The sequence below is a fragment of the Mauremys mutica genome, chromosome 1 (genome assembly GCF_020497125.1).
Source record: "Mauremys mutica isolate MM-2020 ecotype Southern chromosome 1, ASM2049712v1, whole genome shotgun sequence".
Taxonomy (NCBI): Eukaryota; Metazoa; Chordata; order Testudines; family Geoemydidae; genus Mauremys; species Mauremys mutica.
In genome coordinates this window covers 65,956,315-65,978,894 of record NC_059072.1, presented here as the reverse complement: position 1 = coordinate 65,978,894, position 22,580 = coordinate 65,956,315, and the positions used below count along the sequence as shown (strand labels likewise).

Here is a 22,580-nt window from a genome sequence, read left to right as displayed (position 1 = left end):
GCTTCTATTTAAGTCATGGATTTCTATTTAAATTGCTGATGAGAAAAACGTAAGTAACAGAGGAATCATGGGTGCACCAATATTACTAGCAAGCCCTTGACAAGATACCCACCCTTCCCCAGCGGCTGAGCCTGCCCACAACCCCACTGAGAAGTGCACAGACCCAGCTCTTCCTTTCCAGTTGTTGAACTGGAGTTCGATCATCCTTCCAAAACGCCTTTCCAATCTCAACTGCTATACTACATGCAAAAATCCTCAAAACAAGCACTCATTTCCCCCCCCCAGATGGTGAATGTGCCCAGTGTAATCCCACATGCAAAAATCAGCAAAAGTTTTCTACTATATCTTTTTGAGACAGATTGACCAGAACTGAACATGATATCCCAGATACGGTCACATAATTCCATTATGTGAATAAATAGTAATATTATCGGTACTACTGTCCAATCCTAACATCTTGTTTATTTTTATTACAGCTACACGTTGAGCAGAGATTTTTGTTGATGTGTCAACAATAATGCTCAGGTCTTTGAGTTGCTACAGTTAAACGTGGAACTTAAAGTTGTCTTTTCCCAGGTCCAGGTGTCTCAGTCAATGTACTCAGTGCCCTCCTTAAGGAATTGGAAGGATTACATTTTGAGGAAATGAAAGAAAAAATAATATGTATAGCTTAGTGATAAAAGATGGGGGCGGAGAAAACATACCAAAAATATGTGAAAGATCTAAAACCAAGGGGGAAAAAAGGAAGATAATTTAAGGTGTTAAAAGGAGTAATGGGAAACAACTGAAAAAGGCACAATTATGCTGAATATAGGAAAAGCCTGACAGTGAGATCAGAGTGTAGAATAATCTCATCAAGTGGTGAGGGGCTTATTGGTTAAGACTTAAAACTAGAGCACACAGACAGTGAAGACAAATGGGAAATACTCTTGCATCAGCTGGGAGGTGGACTAAATAGCACATTAGGTCCCTTTCCATCTCACACTTCTGTCATATGAAAGCTAGTTTAACATAGCTATCAAAAGAATACTAGAAATCCGGACTGACCAAAACAGGAAAATCTGAATTGGCTTTATTGATAGCAGGCAAAACAAAAAAACCTATAAAGTTCGATTGTGCTAGCTTAATTTAGATATGATAATGATGTAAAGGTGTCTATCATGTTTACGATCTTCTTGTTTACTAGGTTTTACAAACATTACACAAGTGACTGTACTAGCTATCTAAAATTCTGCTCTCAGCTATGAGAAAGAAATGCATTTTTACCAAGAGAAGTAGTACTTATCTGACATGAAAGATCACATACCTGTTTGAGGTTCCCACTGAGTGCTGCGTAGATTGCTCTCTCATATCTATTAAACTGCTCCTAATACATATATTTAAGAAAAATCATATCTATTAGAGTTCTTGTTCAACCTCATAATCACTTGAAATTTTACGAGACATCAATCCATTATAACAGGGTCAATTCAGCAGCTTCCAAGAATAGTTAATGACTGCTGTTTCAAAGAAGGGCTAAATATACCTCCAACCCCCAAGATACCTTATTAGGCAATACTATACTGAGTTGGGAGAAAGGGGAGATTTTTCCTGACCCCAGGAAAAATTTCTTATGCCAAGAATGAAGATCATCAGTCCCTGTAATGATATCTTAGCTAATATCTACAGTTTCACTCTTATTCCTAAAAAAAGACTAATTCTTTTTAGATGTTTCCTAAGCCATTTGTCTCAGTTCTGATGCCAGTTTCACAGATTAATTAGGACACACAAATATACTACCCACTTGAGGAATCCTCTCAGAAACACTGAAAACAAACCCCCCTGAGATGTAAGCACAAAGGGTAGATTCAACTGTGTGGAAGTGAGTGTCAACATCACTCGATTTCAGGAAAAAAAGTTTACCCATTAACAATACCAAGCAACTTAATATTTATCTTACATCTTCTGCCATTCGCCAACAACTGATTTTCCAAATGCATCTATATGGATTCCCTTCCACTGGTTCCAGCTCTGTTCCTATATGTAAAGGATAAATTTTTAAAGCAATGGGTATTTGAAGTTTCATAGAATCAGAGTTCAAGGCCAGAAGGGACTACCAGATCATTAGTCTGACTTCCAGTATACAGCACAGGCCATCAACGCCACTCAGCAGCCGTACACTAAACACAACTGAAATTGGACCAGCCCACAGGGGATTAGACTACTATGTGCCACAGACGGAATAAGGAGGTTGTTTTTCTGCAGTGTGGTGAGCATGTTTTAAAATTACAGTACTTCAAAAGTTTAGCTGCAGTTTTATCCTTAAACAAAAACTTAATGAACATAAACAGACCTTTTTACTCCCACCACTGGGCTAAGCCAGAGGTAGGGACATGGACTGAGGAATACCTCACTAAAGGAAATATGGCAAGGCAGGGCGCCAACTGGCACATGGATCTGTGCTCACTCATCTTGGAAAGGGTATATACACAAGAGGAAGACTCTGGGGTGGGGAAAAAGAGGCTATATACAGGGTACACTGGTGGGACATGGAGGAGAAATAAGGAGGTATAGGAGATCCAGATACAGAGGACTCGATCCTGTGAGATATTGGGCACTCTGGCTCTAATTCAGTAAAGCACCTAAAGCATATGCCTTTTATTTTATTTTATTTATTTTAAACTGGACTGGGTCCAGACAGGGCTCGATCCTGCAAGGTACTGAGAATACAGAAGAGGAGGCAGAGAACTTAAAGCTTTCCATGTGGCTCAAAGCATCCCCTTTCCTCCATTGTACACCATCCCCATTACACCAGAAAGGGGAAATTTTTACCACCAAAGCTTTTCATTGATTTGTTAACAGCTGCAGGAATGGAGTCCTGCTTTGGTGAGCTCAGGGGGGCTCAGTGCTTGGTTAGCTGGAATAAAGTTAGATAGCACAAAAGTGTGTGATGAAAGATTAAAAGGCAGTGGTGAGGGGCTGTCTGGAAACCTTAAATATTTGTTTCCCAGTCATTAAGGTTTGAAGCTTTAAAGAAATGTAGATGAGTGAGAGTATCTTGATAAAGTAATTTTTGGTGTATTAGCAGGATTCGGTTGAAACGCTTTCAAATTTAATCATTTTTAAAGAAATGTCAATGTTAAAATATTCATACGGTGTCAGCTATAAAGACAAAGAAGGTTCCTCCCCATCATACACCTGTGAAAGTGTTTTCAAAACATAAAAATGACAGCTGAGAGCTGTGCTTCCTTTAGACAGATCCAAACAAGAAAATCCTATGCCTTCTTTCTGGGTCTGCTTCAGATAAATTTTGATCTAGGTACCTCCATTTACGTTTGGATCATGATACAGTTTCCACCCTTCAAGAGTTGCAGCTCTCCAGGCCTGACCACATCGTTTGCACAGGCGTTGTGCCTATAAAACAGCAAAGAACATTCTGAGCAACAGTTTTCAAGGCAGCAAAAGCACATGTATTCTCCTCTAGTGATGCATAGATGTTAGAACATGGTTAATCATCAAAAGTGTTTCTTTGCACAAACTAATGTGCTTATATTTTGGCAAGTCTAAACTCAAACTAAAATGATCTTAAAATAAAAATTCCAGATTTTATTTTTTCATTGGTTTTATTTTCCAGTGATGTATATAGGACTTTTCAGAAGGGATTTTCAAAAGTGCAAGAAAAGTACTATAGTACAACTACTTATCTTTTTCATCAAGAGCTTTGCTGGCTTAACCCTTTGTCGTATATTCTTCACTTCTAACTAGTTTTTAGGGCTGTCGATTAATCGCAGTTAACTCACGCAATTCACTCAAAAAAATTAATCATGATTAATCTCAGTTTTAATCACACGGTTAAACAATAGAATACCAATTGAAATTTATTAAATATTTTGGATGTTCTTCTACATTTTCATATATATTGTATTCTGTGTTGTAATTGAAATCAAAGTGTATATTATTTTTATTACAAATATTTGCACTGTAAAAATTATAAAAACAGTATTTTTCAATTCACCTTATACAAGTACTGTCACGAAAGTGCGATTTACAAATGTAGGGTTTTTTTTTTTGTTACAATGAAACTTCAGAGCCTACAAGTCCACTCAGTCCTACTTCTTGTTCAGCCAACTGCTAAGACAAACAAGTTTGTTTACATTTGCAGGAGATAATGCTGCCCGCTTTTATTTACGTCACCAGCATTGCAAGGTATTTATGTGCTAGATATGCAAAACATTCGTATGCTCCTTCATGCTTCGGCCACCATTCCACAGGACATATTTCCATGCTGATGATGCTCGTTAAAAAATGTGTTAATTAAATTTGTGACACAGCTCCTTACGGGATAATTGTATGTCCCCTGCTCTGTTTAACCTGCATTCTGCCATATATTTCATGTTATAGCATCAGAGGGTAGCCGTGTTAGTCTGTATCCACAAAAACAACAAGAAGTCCGGTCGCACCTTAAAGACTAACAGATTTATTTGGGCATAAGCTTTCATGGGTAAACAAAACATTTCTTCAAATGCATCTGAAGAAATAAATCTGTTAGTCTTTAAGGTGCCACCGGTCTCCTTGTTGTTTTCATGTTATAGCAGTACTGGATGATGATCCAGCATACATGTTGTTCATTTTAAGAACACTTTCATTGCAGATTTGACAAAACAAAGATACCAATGTGAGATTTCTAAAGAGAGCTATAGCATTCGACCCAAGGTTTAAGAATTTGAAGTGCCTTCCAAAATCTGAGAGGGATGAGGTATGGAGCACGCTTTCAAAAGTCCTAGAAGAGCAACAATCCGATGTGGAAACTACAGAACCCAAATGCCAAAAAGAAAATCAACTGTCTGCTGGTAGCATCTGACTCAGATAATGAAAATGAACATGCTTTGGACTGGATTGCTTTGGACTCTTATCGAGCAGAACCAGTCATCAGCATGGATGCATGTCCCCTGGAATGGTGGGTGAAGCATTAAGGGACATATGAATCTTTAGCACATTTGGCACATAAATATCTTGCAACGCCAGCTACAACAGTGCCATGACAATACCTGTTCTCACTTTCAGGTGGCACTGTAAACAAGAAGCGGGCAGCATTATCTCCTGCAAATGTAAACAAACTTGTTTGTCTGAGCGACTGGCTGAACAAAAAGTAGGACTGAGTGGACTTGAAGGTGCTAAAATGTTACATTTTTATTTTTAATGCAGTTTTTTTGTACATAATTCTACATTTGTAAATTCAAATTTCACAAGAGATTTCACTACATTACTTGTATTAGGTGAATTAAAAATACTATTTTTGTTTACAAATATTGCACTATAAAAATGATGATCAAAAATAAAGTGAGCGCTGTACACTTTGTATTCTGTGTTGTAACTGAAATCAATATATTTGAAAATGTAGAAAATATTCAAAAATATTTAAATAAATGGTATTCTATTATCTTTTTAATCACACAATTAATCGCTTGACAGCTCTAGTTGTTTTAGATGAAGTCTTTTATAGTTTCTGAAAATATGCCCCTTGGTGCAAAGGCTTAAAATCCATCTTTTTGGGTGAAATTTTTCGACATTATTGAGGAAATTAGGTACCCAACTCTCAGGTGCTTTGGAAAATTCCATCCTTTGTGCTGACAATATAAATCAGGCTATATACTGCCATGAATAGTCTTACTCAAGAAGTCTGCTTCCAACAAAGCCAATTTTGGTACCTATTCTAGCTAGATGAATATATAGCAGGAGTAAAAGTGATAGGGAGAAAAAAATAGGCTTGTGTGGACTGTAAGTAAGCACACACTTTTGAAGGTTACTCATCTCACACCCAGTTACTTACTTATCTAACTGATGTATCAATTCCATGACTGACAGAACTGCCAGAATAGTGAGGCAGACAGTGTTAAATGGTCATGCTTTCTTTAGTCTTTTCAAGCTGCAGAGTCTGCAATAACTTGTCACTTTTGGGAATGATGATGGAGGGAAGAAAACTGAAAACACTGGTAGCTAGGAACAGTGGGATAATACTTTCATACTAACAAGTGACTATATTCCTATGTTCCTAAGACTGTAAGATCTTTGGAGCAGAACTTCTTCCCCCTCATTATGAATGGGTACAGTGCCTAGCATCCCGGCAGCCCCTAGCCCACCACAGAGACCTTCAGATGCTACCATAATACAAATATTTAATTATTAATCACAAAAACCACTGGCACAATGGGGAGCCTTTACCCAAGAGAGGCCCAGGATAGGAACTGCAAGGGTGCTGCTGAATTGAGAACACAGCACATACCATGGCAGGCTGACCTCCAAGTGACAGTGTTGTAATTCCCCTCAAATTTGTGGGCAATAGTAGATTTACAACACAAATTATGTAACATATTAAAAAAAGGCAGAGCTACATTCAGCCAAACGATTAATGAACGAGAAGAGTAACCTCATTTGTGCTGGTCAAAACCACAAACTCCTACTATCCTATTCATGCCTATCCAGGAGTTCTTCAGAGAGATTTGACTATTGAAGCATTTATGGCTTGCCAGTGACAACAGAAAAAGGAGAAAAAAAAAGAAATGAAGTAGAGTCATCTTTCTCCTAGTAAACATGAAATCCGGGTGCTATTTTCATAGCTTCAAATCAGAGTCATCATTAAGAAAGGAAGCCATTCTTAATGTTTACTACAGCCACGTAAAACCATCATTAAATGATTACATCAGCAAAGAGCAAAAGCACCCTTGCAATTCAGTACTAGACAGAAACCCAAGAATCAATTCTGCTATTTTTCAAATTTGTACAGCACTCATATGCGAAAAAGGAGGTGCACAGGATAATTTAATGGTTTTGAAAGGCCTAGCTTACAAGCTCTTTCAGATGTTCTAACTGTACCATACAGCACCGAGCAGTCAGTATTAAGCTACTTCAGTACCAAGCAGTGCTACTAATGTGCTGGCCTGACAGCCCTAAGTCCAATTTATCTACCATAATGCCTGCTCTCAACCCAAAGTTGCACTGGTTTAACTAAAGGTATGATTTTAAATTCAGCGTGGACACTCATATCAGTTAAAACTTGATTTATAGCAGTTTAACATGTGACATCAGCAATCAGCATCTGTAATTGGATGAAAGCTAAACTGACATACGGATGTCCACACAGAAGTTTGTACTGGTTGAACTAAATCAGTTTTTTAAAATGTTTGAACAAGTCCGAAGGAAAGGGAAGGACACTACAGGTTCTGTGGCTTACCTCATCCGTCATCCCAGCTCTGATAAGAGTGAATAGGTACTTGAGTAACCTGGCATCATCTTCTCGATCCAAATCATCGAGTGGCATTTTCTGTCTTATAGGGGCATCTGGGTCCTACAAGAATAAAAAAGAAAAGGGGGGGACAATGAATCCTCCATTCCCTACACTGCAGATATTTCCCTCTGTATGAATGTCTCAAAGGTTATGAATGATAGTAAATCCATCTGTACTCACTTTCTCATGTTGACAACAGTCTGACTAGTCTGCATAAAAATTGGCATTACATTCCTGGTCTCTCCTCTTCACCTCCCCAGTCACTGAGCCCAAGAGATTACTGTTCATCAATTTCAATTCTTTCGCCTTCTCAAAAGCCCTGTCCTCTCGCTCCTTTCACCACAAACATTTCCCCCTTGTAATCTGCCTCTCCAGATAGCAGACCCTTTCCTTTCCTACCTTTACCTTTGAGTTCTTTGAGAAAGCCTTTTACAACTGTTACATTGACTTCCTCTCTTCTCACTTTCTCGTGGATCCACTCCAGCATATTTTCTGCTTTCTTCAAAACACTGAAACTGCTCTTAACGCTACCAACCACCACCTCCTCACCAATTCTCAAAGCCTATGCTCGTCTTTCTTGAATTTGCCTCTGCATTTGATACAGTTGATTACTCCTTCTTCCTGGACAGCCCTCTCTTGGTTTTCAATACACGAGAAATAATAATGGGAGGAAACCAGAAGAGGATGGTAGCACCCAGAGGCTCCAAACAGAATCGGGGTTTAATTGTGCTAAGTGCGGTACAAAAAGTGTGGCTTAGAGAGCTTACAAATAGTGCTTCACATCCAATTCAAACAAACATTTTGTTCTTACTTTTAGGTCCCTACACCACACAGCCCAAATCTAAATTTGACATGGCCTTCTTTCATATTCCCCACTGCTTTTCTCCACTCTTCCAATGATGTCAACCTTGATACTCCGTTTATTACCTTGCTCCATAAGCATTTGTCCCTTACATTTGGCATGCCCTCTCCAAATCTGTTCATCATGAACATTTTGGGGCACTTAAAAAAAGTACCAATAAAGCCACTCACCTCAATGAATAGCTAAGAAGCACTTCTACTGAAAAAACAGGAAGGTGGAAAGAAAAACAAATCCATGATGGACTAAAGTCGGATGCCCAGAACAATAAAGACAGTGTATATAATTTCCCCAGATGGTCAGGGCTGTTATCATGAAAATGAAAACAAATAAATAAAATCTACTGCAGGAGTTTTTCCATTTTTAAGACTCAACTCCTGAACTTTTGGGGAAGTTGTGCTGGATAGGAAAAAAAATATACTAATTACCCCAAAAATCCAATTTACACCTACCATGAAGCCAAACATTTTAAATTATACTTACTAGTTCAGTTACCAAGGGACGAGTACTTCCAATGTATGTGCTGAACTGTCGCTGCTTCAAAATATGTAGAGTGTTCTCCCTAAAAGCAATGAGAAGTGTTCTCTTTAAAGAGACATTTAAGATATCAATTTTTTTTCCCAAGATGGCACATCAAAACAAAGTAATGGATACTTTGATTCTTCACAAGATGAGTTCTCAGTGTATCAATTTCTACAGTTTACTTTGAGGCCTGTCAGCTATAATTCTGTTGTGTAAATATAATTCAGCTAAAAACATGAAAGTAAACCACCAACTGATATATGATCACCTAGATTTGTTTCATTCATCCAAATAATGGAATCATTTCAGTGTGGTAAACTAGATTATATATTAAAATCCTAAAGTCAGTCTAGCACACTCAGTTCACTTCAGGATTCCAGAACCTATCATTGGTCAAAGTCTGATTTAAAATCCATGGTGGGATTTGGTATTTTCTGACCTGAACCCATTGCTGAGAATGAATACGACAAGAACTACTGTTGCCAAGGCGTTATAGACACAGTAACAGCAAAAAGGACTTGAGCAAAGAAATAATAAGGTGCAAGTGAAGGGACAGGTCATTGTATTAACACACACAAACATGAACTATTTAATCCATCTTAAATAATAAAATTACTATCAGGTAGCTACCTATTAATTAGGTCTATTGTGGTAGTACTTAATGACCTCAAACAGTGATTAAGGTACTATTGCACTAGGCATTGGATAAAGAAATGCACTGAATTCTCTTTTTTGGGAAGTCACCGTGTCAACAGCTGACCAAAAAACATCCTTAGCTTTTAAAAAGCTGGCAACTCCTTTCATTTTCTTTTTTAATTCTTAGAGGTTTTTTAAAAACTAACAGCAAGTTGTTAAAACAGCTTTATCATCCAGTTTGCTTTAATACTTGTAGGAAGCATGCAGTGTACATAAACTTCTGCATGACCCTTAATGATGATTCAGTAACTCACCAATATACAGATTTTGCATAGAACTCAATGTTGTCAGAGAAATCTCCAATTTCATCCTTGGCAATGCTCTCTAACCAATCTACCACCAGCTGGAATATAAAATTAAGCTGTTTTTAAAAACACTCCTGTTACAAATATTATACCAGTCTCCCAGCCCAATCCTGCTCTAGATCACTGCACCCATATCTCTTAAGTAACCAAGCATGACTGATTGTGTGTTCAATCCCCACTTTTGTTAGCCATTCCTGTTACAATACTGATTAGCAGCTTATTTTGCTCCATATGTTGGCTAGTAAAGGATAGGCCAGACGAGGATAGCTCTAAAGACTCCTAATCCTCTGCCCTTTTCATATTAACTTCAAGAACATATCTGGGCTCCATCAATGCAGAAACTAAGAAACTTTTGCCTTCATAAAAAGAACTGTGCATGCAATCCCTAATGAGGTTATATAACCAAGGAAACCCATTTTAGAGAAATATATAGTGCTAGAAGCAGTTTAATACTCTACATAGCATTTGTTATAGATTATAATGGAGTATAACAAGTATCTAAAGCTTGTTAGCTTATCTACTCCCATATCTTTAAAATCATACCTGGCTTTGTCGAACCAATGAGTCTTTCTGAAACAAGATGCCTACAGCCATCTTTTCACTAGCATTTAGAACCTATTTAAGAAAGAGCTTTTATTTTTTAATAAAAAATAAACGAAGTGTCAGAATGTAAATGGCAAAAACAAGAGAATTCAGGGAAGACCAATTAACATCATATCCACTGACCTTCTACAAGTTTTATGTTGGTAGCTTAGAAAAAAATAACGCATTATATCAAGATATGAAAGTATATCTGTTCTATATCATAAAATAAAATTACGTCTAAACATGAGATTGCAGAATCAGTCCATAGGTGACATGTTACAAATTAGATAATGATAGCAGATACTGGTATACTTTGGATCCCAGTCAGGTTATTCAAGTATTTATTTTAGATTTATACAAAAATAAAAATGGGCAATAACTCAAGATTCTAAGTGCCCTTGCTGTAAATTACAAAATGAAAAATTGGTCAGCACAACACAATATTCTCCCTTTGCCAGACACATCTAACTCTCATTAAACTCTCACCAAAAATAGGAGAAAGAGTCTCTTGCTAAAACCTGGAGGATTTTTTTTGGGGGGGGGGGGAGCGGGGGGGGGGAGCAGGGCAAAGGGGGCTGATTTTTGGTAGAGTTAAATTTAGAAATATTGATAGGCCTCTCCTCCTCAACTAAAGCAGTACTAGTTGGAGTTATTTTATGACAAAGACTATCTGTAGTTTGAATTTTACAAGAAAAGTTACCCCCCTTAGTCTTTAACCTTCCTAAATATACTCTACCAGCACAGGCTGCAAACATTGCTTTGTAATAAAAAGAGCAAAGAGAGACATAGACCAAGAAAGCGTTTCAAAACTCTTCAGTCTGCATTCAGAAATCAAGATGACAAGATGCTAAACATCCCAAGGCCTCCTAGATCATTCAAATTTGTTTCATCTTCAAGTAATTCTCAACTCTTGACTATCCAATACCAACACCATTATCTGTGCCCCTGGAGCTTATAAGAAATGGACAGATAACCACTTAGAACAAACTTTCCAACTTTATATGGAGTGGTTATAAAGATACAATTTAATCATATTTTAAACCAATTCCCATGTTATTAATATTAAGAAATGAACATTTAATCTGATTAACTTTTCATAATTTATGCAGTTAGGTCTTTTATCTGATGTTAGACAATGAAAATCGAATCAATTTAATTTTTGTTTACATTCAATTTTACTTTCAAGTTCTGAGTGGTGCAATACTTGGGTTGCAAACAATGAAGACAAGCGTATTTAGATTTAAAAGTTGTCCCTTAAACAAAATAAAAGGGCTTTCTATAGCAAGAAGCTTACCGCAATTTCAAACATTGTTTCATCCTCCAGGGCAGACTGTATTCTATCTCTAGAGACAAAAGTACAAAATTTTATTAATGGTTAATACGAAAAAAGTTAAAGTTATGTGTCTCCCACTGTAAGTCTTCCCTACAAATACAAATGAAATGAAGAAGCCACTCACTGGGCAGGTCTTCACTACACGCCAGATCGGTGAGTAGTGATAGATCTATCAGGGATTGATTTATCGTTTCCAGTGTAGACACGATAAGTCGATCCCCAATCGTTCTGCCGTCGACTCCGGAACGCCACCACTACCAAGAGGCGGAAGTGGAGTCGACGGGGGAGCAGCTGTAGTCGATCCCGCGCCGTGAGGACGCGAGGTAAGTCGATCTAAGATACGTCGACTTCAGCTACGCTATTCTCATAGCTGAAGTTGCATATCTTAGATCAATCCCCCCCTCACCCCCCCCAAGTGTAGACCAGGGCACATGAATGCTAGATCAATCAGTTTAATACCTATGCAATGACAAATCAATTGTGACTCTTATGAACATTTATGCAGCATGTTTACACTAAGCAAAGCTGCTTAACTATTTTTCCATGCAGAATATAAATCTGGTAGTCTGTACATCTAAGTGACTAACTCATTGCAAAAGTAAAACTAACATACTTTTCAAAAAGAACTACCTGTAAAGTGAGGACAGTAGTCTCCAGGTTACCATCTCTTGCTTGAGAAGCCACAGAACACTGGCAGTCTTTGAAAACTTCTGCTGTCCAGGAGTCGCTCGGTAAACTATTTTCCCCAGTATATTCACCTGATGTACGGTAAATAATGATATGCAGTACGTTATCTGTTTTCTATTGTGTGTCAAGCAATTTTTGCATTACCCTGAGTACTGTCTGTTAGCTAAGATAGATCTTAAAACAAGCAAGCACCTTTCATTTCATTAGTTAGAAGCAGAAGCACTAATGGTATGGCTACACTACAGAGCTTGCAGCTGTGCTGCTGTAGCACTACTAGTGCAGACACTCTAAGCCGACAGGAGAGAACTCTCCTGCCATGAGCAGCGGTAGCTATAATCAGCAGGAGAAGCTCTCCCACCGACACAGCGCTGTCCACACTGGCGATTAGGTCAGTGTAACTTACATCACTCAGGGGGTAGCTTAGTCACACCCTTGAGAAACATATCTTAGATCGGTATAAGATGTAGTGTACGCATGGCCTAAGCCTACCCCCAACTGCCTGAACAATTGCAAATAGTCAGTTCTAAGCATCATGACTCATTAACTGAAGTGAAACGTATTAAGTCATTGTTATGAGCTGCATGAAACACTTATGGGGCCACATGTAAAACAAGACCTAATAGAATCTGCCTAGAAATGTGTTTGTACGTGCAGACAAGAACAGAGGCAAAAAAAGGCAAGGAAGCCAAGTGCTAACCCGTGAGCACAGTGTGACCATGGGAAAAGCTAAAGAGCACTTTTGGGTCTCATGTTGCAGGGCTCTACTGGGAATGCAGTGGTGAAAGCAGCAGCATGTCAGGCCACCGCTCCCAGGAGCTAGTGCCCCATGCTGTTACCAACTCCGGCATGGCTGTATCGCCCCCAGCTCTGCCCACTGGCAGCTGTCCCTGGTCATGCTAGTGTGTGCGAGCAGCTCGTATACCCCCAGACAGGAGAAGCAGGCTGCTGCATGGAAGGGACTTGTGTCTGGGGGCCTATGAGCCGCTCGCGCACACTAGCACGACCAGGGACAGATGCTGGTGAGCCTGGTGCCCGCCCCAGTGGGTGGGGCTGGGGCAGTACAGCAACGCCAGAGGAGCTGCCAGTGCAGGGTGCTAGCACTGCAGTTCCTGGTAGAGCCCTGCAGCTTCACGGATACCGATTTATATCCGTAGATACAAATTTTCTATCTACACAAGGATCTACCAGTTTCCAAAAAGAAATTGTAAGCTGGTCTTCCTGTTGAACCAAGATGGAGCAAATTATGGTGATGCTTGAATAAAGATGGATAAAGGAATTTAAAACAAGACCTGGAGGCTTCACAAAAGGAAATAAAGCAGCATCTGGGGAATTCTCAGAAAGGGCTGAGGGTTGACTTGCAGGTGAAGGTCAAATCTCTGTTGGAGCAAGAACTTCAGTGTCCAGACAGGTTGTGAAGCCCAGCTGCAAAGTTCTCAGGCTGGAATGGCAAAACAGATCATAGAGGTGACCAGCAACCTGACTGCCACAGATCAGAAGTCTTTCCATGAAATGATGGAGACCAGGTAAGCTTTAGCCCACTTGGAAAATTCCGCTCCAGAAGGAAAACAAAGTGTGTCAGATGACAGTGGAAGGCATCTGTCTGGATGAGGAATTGAGCCAGACAAAGGACTAGGGTAAAACTGGACATTCACAACACTTTCCTACCCAATTTGTAAATCAGAGGCCCAGAGAGGAGAGGTCCAGCTGTCCCAGCTCCAGTGATGCAAAAACTCATTACCTTTGAGGGAATGGCTCATGTGAGGCTTATGTGGTTCACTTCAACATTATATATCAAAGTAATAGCTGGGAAGAGGGAAAGAAAGGAGAATTACTAGCAGCCAACTTGAGTGCTCAAACTCTGATTATGCAGAGCTTAATCCCAGAAAATAGTTATCCAGAACTGGTACAAGCCCTTGACATGCAGTTTGGAGTTAGCCATCAAGCTGCGCTGGCCAGGGTATAGATAAGAGCTAGGACAGGGAAAGAAGAAACCTCACCTGACCAGAAGAGGACCAGCAGAGACTTGTGTTCTTGGCATACCAAGATACCAATGAGGCTTTCCAGGACAAATTGGTGATGGACCAGATGATAGATGTTCAGCTGGACTTGGACTTGCAGAGCAAGTGAAATTTGCAACAGAACTTGAATCTTTCCTTGCAGCAATGCATGGTAAGAGGAAACAACCACTAGCAAGAAAGACAGAAGCTGACTGCCATGTGTCCTGTAATCATAGCTCTGTGAAAGAGGGGATTCTAATCTGGTTCATGATTTTAGTGAGCGACTAGAAACAGTGATAAATTTGGTTTCTAAAAGAAGAGAAACTGGCAATGACACAAATTAAAGGAAACAGTTCAGTTTAATGCTGATAATGTTTTAAAACTGGACACCAAAAAAAGAGTTTGCTATAAATTTAACACCGGGCAAGACAGACTGTTGGAAGTGTCTCGTGAAAGCCCCTCGTTGTTCAGGAAATAGGAATACAGCAAGGTGATGGGGATAAAGTTTCATGGAGGAGCAAGGATCAGCCTCATAGTTTTTGGTCAGATATGGGAAGTTACACAAACAATAACTGGAGTCTGGCTAGTGTGCGTAATAGGATCCATAAATCAAGCACATCGGTGACTGATGCTGGCTCAAACAAAGTTATTAAACCAGATGTTTTTAAAAGGCTAGGGAATCGGGGCTCCAACACTGAACCACCTAACCAGTCTTAATGGAGACAGTGATGGGGGTAAGAGCATCCATCCAAAAACAGGACTTTGGACCTCGAGCAAGAAGTCTGGGTGGTAGAAACAATGGATGAGCTTGGATTTCATTAGGGTTGGTCATGGTGTAATCAATGCCAGGAAAGGTGTCTTACAAATTCCCTTTCACGATATGGCCCAGGTCAGACAAATGGCTTGTAGGTAATTGTTTTGCAGTAACTGAACTGTCCAGCCTCTAGAGGTAGAAATCATTTTAACCGCTGTATCAGTGGTTCCCAAACTGTATGTGATGACCCCATCAGTAAGTGAGGAGGAGAGGGGGTGGAGTTGGGTGAAACCTGGTTACAGGTGAGTTAAAACCTCATTCAAACTGATGTGTTAATGCACCCTTCACTTAAGATAGCTCTAAGAAACACTTATGGAGGCATATCTAAAATAAGGCCTAATAGAATTAGCCCAGAAACTAGCACCAGGTGGACAGCGGGGGCATTCCACTGGGTGTTGTGAACAGGTGTGTGGGGGTGTATGAGAGAACACAGAAGTGAGAACAGACAAGAACAGAGGCGCAAAGGCAAAAAAAGCAAAGAAGCCAAGCATTAGCCATGAGCACTGTGACACAGGGAAACACAACCTAGATGGAGCTACTATAAGGTGGATAAATAACTGGTTGAAAAACCATTCCCAGGGACTAGTTATGAGCAATTCACAGATAAGCTGGAAGGGCATATTGAATGGAATCCCACAGGGATCAGTGCCGTGTCCGGTAGTGTTAAATATTTTAATCAATTATTTAGATAATGGCCTAGAGAGTACACTTATAAAGTATACTTATCAAGTTTGAGGACAATACCAAACTGGGAGGGGTTACAAGTACTCTGGAGAATAAGATTAAAATTCAAAATGATCTGGATAAATTGGAGAAATGGTCTGAAGTAAATAGGATGAAATTCAATAAGGACAAATGCAAAGTACTCCACTTATGAAGGAACAATCCGTTGCACACATGCAAAATGGGAAATGACTGCCTAGGAAGGAGTACTGCAGAAAGGGATCTGGGGGTCATAGTGGATCACAAGCTAAATGAGAGTCAACAGTGTAACACTTGCCAAAAAAGAGCAAACATTCGGGGATGTATCAGCAGGAGTGTTGTAAGCAAGACACAAGAACTAATTATTTTGTTCTACTCCACAGTGATTAGGCCTCAACTGCAGTAGTGTGTCCAGTTCTGGGCACCACATTTCAGGAAAGATGTGGACACACTGGAGAAAATCCAGAGAAGAGCAACAAAAATGAGTAAAGGTCCAGAAAATGACCTATGATGAAAGACTGAAATAACTGGGTTTGTTTGGTCTACAGAAGACTCAAAGGGGATATGTTAACAGTTTTCAAGTCCATAAAAGGTTGTTAGCAAGGAACAGGGAGAAAAATTGTTCTTGTTAACCCCAGGGATAGGACAAGAACCAATGGGCTTAAATTGCAGCAAGGGAGGTTTAGGCTGGATATTAGGAAAAACTTCCTGCCAGGGTGGAATTTCCATCATCGGAGGTTTTTAAGAGCAGGTTAGACAAGCACCTGTCAAGTATGGTCTAGATAATGCTTGAGTGGATTAAAAGACCTCTTAAGGACCCTTCTAGTCCTACGAGTCTATGACTACTCTATAACCCTGGGAAAAGCTACAGAGCGGTTTTGGGTCTGGTGTTGGCTAAAAAGGCCTGGGGTTGTAAGCTAAGAAACTGCTCCTTTTGTTCTTGGTTCTCGTGTTCAGAGGAGCAGGACTTTGTACATTACTTGTAAATAAATAAAATGCCCAACTCCTTCCAACTGTAACATCCAACGGGCCCCAAAATTTAACTAGCAGTTCTGGTCGGAAAGGAAAAACACCCCTAGTTTCAGCAACACAACCTCTTATGAAAGGAAATACAACATGAAATTTTTACAACAATTTACCTGGTTATTACAAGTATTCTCATACTCTTCTACAAGTTCAAAAACGGTAGTTGAAGTGTGCTTCAAAAGCGAATGCAGAAAATCTGAGTACATACTCATAGTAGCTAGAACACATTAAAGAAGGAAGAGTCATGATAGCATGTCATACTTGAAAAACTGAACACACAAAGAAATTCTCCTGATAACAGAGAAATTTATATTCGACATTTTCAAGGACTATACAAAGTACTATTTTTTCAATAAAATCTCATTTGCAGCTCTTCTTTGGCGCAATCATGATGAAAATAAAATGCAGACACTTACATGAACTATGTACATGCTGCAGAATGTCATGAAAATTTACCACCGCAACTAAGAAAGTGAATTATGTAAGGACACAGCAATTATACCACATCTTTTGCTATGGACCTGGTCGTATGAGAAAGCTTTAAAGATACACCAAAAGTGCCTAGCTCCATAAGATGCAGCTGTTTTGCACCTTACATCTCTAGGACTGACAGACTATTTGTGACTCCATGTTCTAAAGAACTCTCTTTTCTCTCAGTAATGATTAACAGGTTTCCTGAAGGCAACTTCAGTCCTTCACAAAGTATCGTCTCCAGCCAGCAAGTAGAAGGGGGTGGTGGGTGGGGGTGAGGAGAAGAGTCAGGCAAGGACAGTCTGGAAAAACATTACAATAAGGAAGTGGAACATACATCTAAGAATTGCACAAAATAATAATTGTTTCATTTTATTTTGTTGTGAAAGCTCAAAGTCATCTCACCAGCTTCTCCAGGATCATCCTCACGCAAGAGAACAGCACTCATGGTGACATCTTCTGTCATATTGGACAAGTCTAGGTTTGTGTACATTCCTGTATGCTGAGGTGTGAGTGCAGCTGTCCAATTGCTGTCATCCAACTAAAACACAACACAGAACAACACAGGGAAAAATAAAGGCAATTTTAAACTGTCAGGAGCTTTCAAGCTTCTTCATTCTATGATTATTTCTTACGGATACAAGCAACGTCGCTCTAGAAATTAAAAATGACTCAGCTTTTAGATATGCCTTTTAAAAAGGTACAAGTCTGGATGTACATGATTTTCTAATCTAATGGGAAGGATGCAAAATTTCACTCACTCTTAAAATACATATCCTCCTCTCTCCCTAAGCCGTATTATGTCAAACCCTAACTTGGACTGAAGTTTTAAATTGTCTGAAGTGGGTGAAAAGCGGCAGAATAATTTTAACCTACAAGCACGTTACGAGAGCTGTTTGGAGGCGTGTGTATGTGTGTGTGTGTGTCACAGAACAGAGCCAAAAGGTGACATAAACCAGTTTAAATTAAAACTGTTCATTAGGAGTTTTCAAGGCTTCAGGTGAGGTTATGATTAAAGGTATGTTTTAGGAACAGCAACAAAATGAGAGAAAATGTACAAACTAGGGGGTGCGGATTAATATAATTAATTCATGCAATTAACTCAAAATAATTAAAATTGCAATTAATCGTGATTAATTTTTTAATTGTGATCACATTTAAATAAAATACCAATTGAAATGTATTAAATATTTGTGGATGTTTTCCTACATTTTCAAATATACTGATTTAAGTTACAACACAGAATACAAAGTGCAGATTGCTCACTTTATATTATTTTTATTACAAATATTTGCACTGTAAAAATGTTAAACAAAAATAGTATTTTAATAATATTTTATGATGCTGGCTACAACAGTGCCATGCGAACACCTGTTCTGACTTTCAGGTGACATTGTAAACAAGAAGCGGCAGCATTATCTCCTGCAAATGTAAACAAACTTGTTTGAGTGATTGCCTGAACAAGAAATAGTTTCTAAAGTTTTACATTGTTTTGTTTTTGAACGCAGTTTTTTTTGTACATAATGCTACATCTGTAAGTTCAACTTTAATGACAAAGAGATTGGAGTACAGTACTTGTATTACGTGAATTGAAAAATACAATTTCTTTTGTTTTTTTACAGTGCAAATATTTGTAATAAAAATAAAGTGAGCACTATACACTTTGTATTCTGTGTTGTAATTGAAATCAATATATTTGAAAATGTAGAAAACATCCAAAGATATTTAAATGAATGGTGTATTCTATTATTGTTTAACAGCGCAATTAATCATGATTTTTTTTTTTTTAATAGCTTGACAGCCCCAGTACAAACATGGACTAAGGAAAATACTTACGTTTGATGGGACATGATGATCACTCCTATTGGTTATTTCTGGGGGACCATGTGGTAACTTACCCAGATAAGCTCAGCAGCAAGCCGGCTGAGAGTGACAGAGACTGGAGCTATCACCACCTCACAATGACAAGCATCCTAATAATCATCACCATGACTACCATCACCAACACTACACACTAGGTCCCAGTGATTTGCCATTAGGTCTTTTCCCTGACCCTGAGGGATACTCTCACTGAACCAATGAAGACAGGGAATTAGACATCATCTTCATGGCAGTACGTTAAGCACCTCCTGAAATGTGAACATAGGTCCTTGCTATTCTCCAACCTGTTTTTCAAATTCCATTCTCACATTATTTCTATCGCTTCTCTTCTATCTTGGCCTTTTTGCCTTTTAGCCAAATGCAGAGGGAGTGATGAGACCTACTGGTTTTAAGTTTGAAGGACAGCCTAAATAATTTAGAAGACTGTTGTCTCATTTTTAAGAGACTTTGGTGAATGGGAACCTATGCTTCAGTCACTTTCAGTTGTGCATATTGAAAGTTTTCCCAGGCTGACCTTACATAATCAGTTTAATTCCCTGACTACAATCAATCCCTCCGTTCATTTAATAGTTTAGTTGTAAATATGAAACATGTTTTGATAAGAGAAGTTTATATATCCAAAACATTTAGGGTTTTTTTGTTTAAAAAAATAAACTTTATATTTTTGTGTTTAATTAAATACTAGTTATCCTAACACAGCTTGATACAAAACATGAGCAAAAATATATTAATAAGCAAGCGACATTACCATTTTCTAATATTCAAAATGTACAATTAATAGGAATCTGAAAATATTAAGCAATAAAATAAAACCTTGTCATAAGGTTCATATGAGCGAAGAAGGGAGAACAACATGCCCTATAATCTTCATACCATAGACAGATGGCCAAAGAATCCAGGAGTAAATTGAGGCGATTTCCCTCCTGTTCCCAGGATGGTAGACATATCTAGCTGCTTTGTGAAACATCGTGTATGTGGAGTAACTGAAAAGCAAAACAATATTTTTCTAAAAAGAAAGTTTAAGGCTATGGAGCTCTGTTGCCAAAAAAAAAAAATCAGTAATTGAGATTGTAAATGTACTTACGAAGTCCTACATTCAGTTAACTAAGGAAAGAGCTGAACTGTTTCTCTCTCAAAGTTTAGGTAACATTATCTTTACTATTATTATTTGGGCTTTGTCAGTATGCCTGCTGCTACACAGAAAGAAACATTGTCTCAGCCTTAATAAACTTTAAGACAATTACAGAATAAAGTCTTTGAGGTAAAATAGAATAGTGAGAAATAAAAATATAGAAAACAAAACATTTAGTGTAATCACAAACTACAATTTACTATTCATGGAAGTGGAGATGGAAGTGGAGAAGGAAGTGGGGGGCACGCACGCAAACAAAAAAAACCCCAAACAACTTACAGGACTGGCGAAGCAATGACCCTGGAGTTCGGGGAACTATCTGGCCTCTTGATATTCCATTACCAAGACTGTCATCCAGGGATGCAAGAACTGGTGGACACGTTAAGAAAGAATGCCCTAAACTCCATCTCAGGTCCATTACAAAATTATTGTGAGTGATTAATAATATGAATGAACCATCTCTGCTAATAGCATCTTTAGAAATCCTTAAGATACCATAAGGAATGTACATCTAGTCCACTAAATTTAACAAGGCTAAGAGATAGTCCCCGTTAGATAAACTTGAAATATTTGCCGCAGACTTAATAGCTAGAGGACTAAGGTTAAACCTACTAACTTTAGGAAGATACTGAAGATGAGTGTGCGGATGGAGGGAGACTCACAGTGAGGAGTCTAGAAGAAACCCTCTGGGAAGTATTCCAGACCCACAGGTGCTGGGATTGAGGAGGGTATTAGTAGTATTACATCTGCCTTTTGCTAGAATGTATCTGCTTAATCTGAAATTCCACCCCTCACAGAAAGAAAAAAAAAAAAGCTTTCTACATCTGCTCTCTAGCCATATAAGCCTGCTAATTGCTTTGGAGAGGGTGGGAGAGAAGAATTCTCTTCTCCTCTACCTTTTCCTCAATTTGTTTTGTGGTTCCTCCTACTCAATACATAACTCCAGTGTGTGATTGCTTCTAGATTTGCCAAGCAGCATGAAACTCGCATGATTCCTGTCAATTTCCCTACTAGATTCCCTGCTGTTCTTCAGAATTCTGAACAGGACCAGCATCTTGTTAGTTTTATTCTGTAGTTGCTTAGGACAGCTACCAGCAACAGACTCACTTGCTCTCAGATTCAGGAAAATATTACTGCATTAATTCACACATAGAAAACTGTTCTCTCAACCATAAAAACTATTTTTGAAAGCAAACCATTCAATTCTGCAGAAATTGATAATTTATGCCCATATACACTCTTGCAGAAGCTTCCCACCTGTGATGGATAAATTCATTATTCAATCCCTGATCTAAGTATAGTATGAAAATAACCTAGATGCTAGAACATATTTTGAAGTTTAAAACAAACATAACGGAGAAGCTAGGGGAACTCTACAAGACAAAACACAAATTATTGCAAAACTGTCCTCCAATAAATATACAACTGTCTTTCAGTTTAGTCCTAAAGAATCACTTGGAAAAGTTCTGCAAAACAGGCAAGGTGGTGTAGTATGCTGCTAAATACACAATAATATTCATTTTCCAAATCAAACTAACCTGGATTTTCTAGTTTCACTAAGAGTTCTTGAAGGGAGACTTAACTGAGAACCAAGTCAAATTAAAAATAAAATATGGAGTCAAGATATTCCAGGAGCTTCACACACCCCAAGCCACCCAACCAATCAATCTTTGTGCTTGTAAAATCGCATTTTTATATTTTTTAAAATATCCCTCCTTTTCCTCTATGAAATCCTATTGCGAGCAGGAGGTAAAACTGAAGGACTACATAGGGGAAACAGTGAAACAAATTGCTGTTGAGTGCACTAGCAAATTAACTGAAAGAGTAAAAAAGTAAACTCTTTCACTTATAGACAGAAGTTACTTTTAAAACAGTAGGTATAAAGTTCCCAGAAATTAGATTTTTAACATATACTTCAATGAAATTTGTGACTTCAAATGTGCATGAAATTAAAGGAATACATTTTACAGTACTCTTCACCTGACAAGAATTCAATTTTTGGAAAGCCTTCATTTACTATACTCAAACCCATGAAAAGTTAACTGCTGCATTCAGCAATCACAATTTTTATACCCTTTAAAACAGGCAGAAAAAAACCTTGACAGAAAAAGGATACTAGAAACTCTTTTTTTAGCGCTCTGTTTCCGAGCGGGCCTGGTCACGTCTACATCTTGTGGGGATGACATCTCTCCAAATTCATTCCTACAAAATAGGAAGATAGTTGCTATAAGTAAACACATTCAGATTACATTTTCCAAAAGGATGAGAAGTGTATCCAGTAACTTTATGGCATTAACTCAAAAATC

The 22,580-nt window shown here is 38.5% G+C and overlaps 1 protein-coding gene across 2 annotated transcripts in view; it reads right to left on the bottom strand.

The window, feature by feature from the left end:
- The window catches only part of NUP107 (nucleoporin 107), a 48,293-nt gene that overhangs the window by 20,240 nt on the left and 5,473 nt on the right, over positions 1 to 22,580 (bottom strand). Inside the window, exons 2-15 of one of the 2 annotated variants that reach the window (XM_044980330.1) lie at positions 22,391 to 22,476; positions 20,554 to 20,643; positions 20,016 to 20,125; positions 17,667 to 17,802; positions 16,904 to 17,007; positions 12,195 to 12,322; positions 11,526 to 11,574; positions 10,190 to 10,261; positions 9,596 to 9,684; positions 8,607 to 8,685; positions 7,211 to 7,324; positions 3,303 to 3,393; positions 1,940 to 2,016; positions 1,307 to 1,366 (exon numbers count right to left, since the gene is read on the bottom strand). In XM_044980330.1, coding sequence (XP_044836265.1) covers positions 1,307 to 1,366; positions 1,940 to 2,016; positions 3,303 to 3,393; positions 7,211 to 7,324; positions 8,607 to 8,685; positions 9,596 to 9,684; positions 10,190 to 10,261; positions 11,526 to 11,574; positions 12,195 to 12,322; positions 16,904 to 17,007; positions 17,667 to 17,802; positions 20,016 to 20,125; positions 20,554 to 20,643; positions 22,391 to 22,476 — 1,285 coding nt within the window. Of the gene's footprint in view, positions 1 to 1,306; positions 1,367 to 1,939; positions 2,017 to 3,302; positions 3,394 to 7,210; positions 7,325 to 8,606; positions 8,686 to 9,595; positions 9,685 to 10,189; positions 10,262 to 11,525; positions 11,575 to 12,194; positions 12,323 to 16,903; positions 17,008 to 17,666; positions 17,803 to 19,097; positions 19,228 to 20,015; positions 20,126 to 20,553; positions 20,644 to 22,390; positions 22,477 to 22,580 lie in introns of those variants that run through there. The other variant, XM_044980338.1, reaches the window with a different exon arrangement.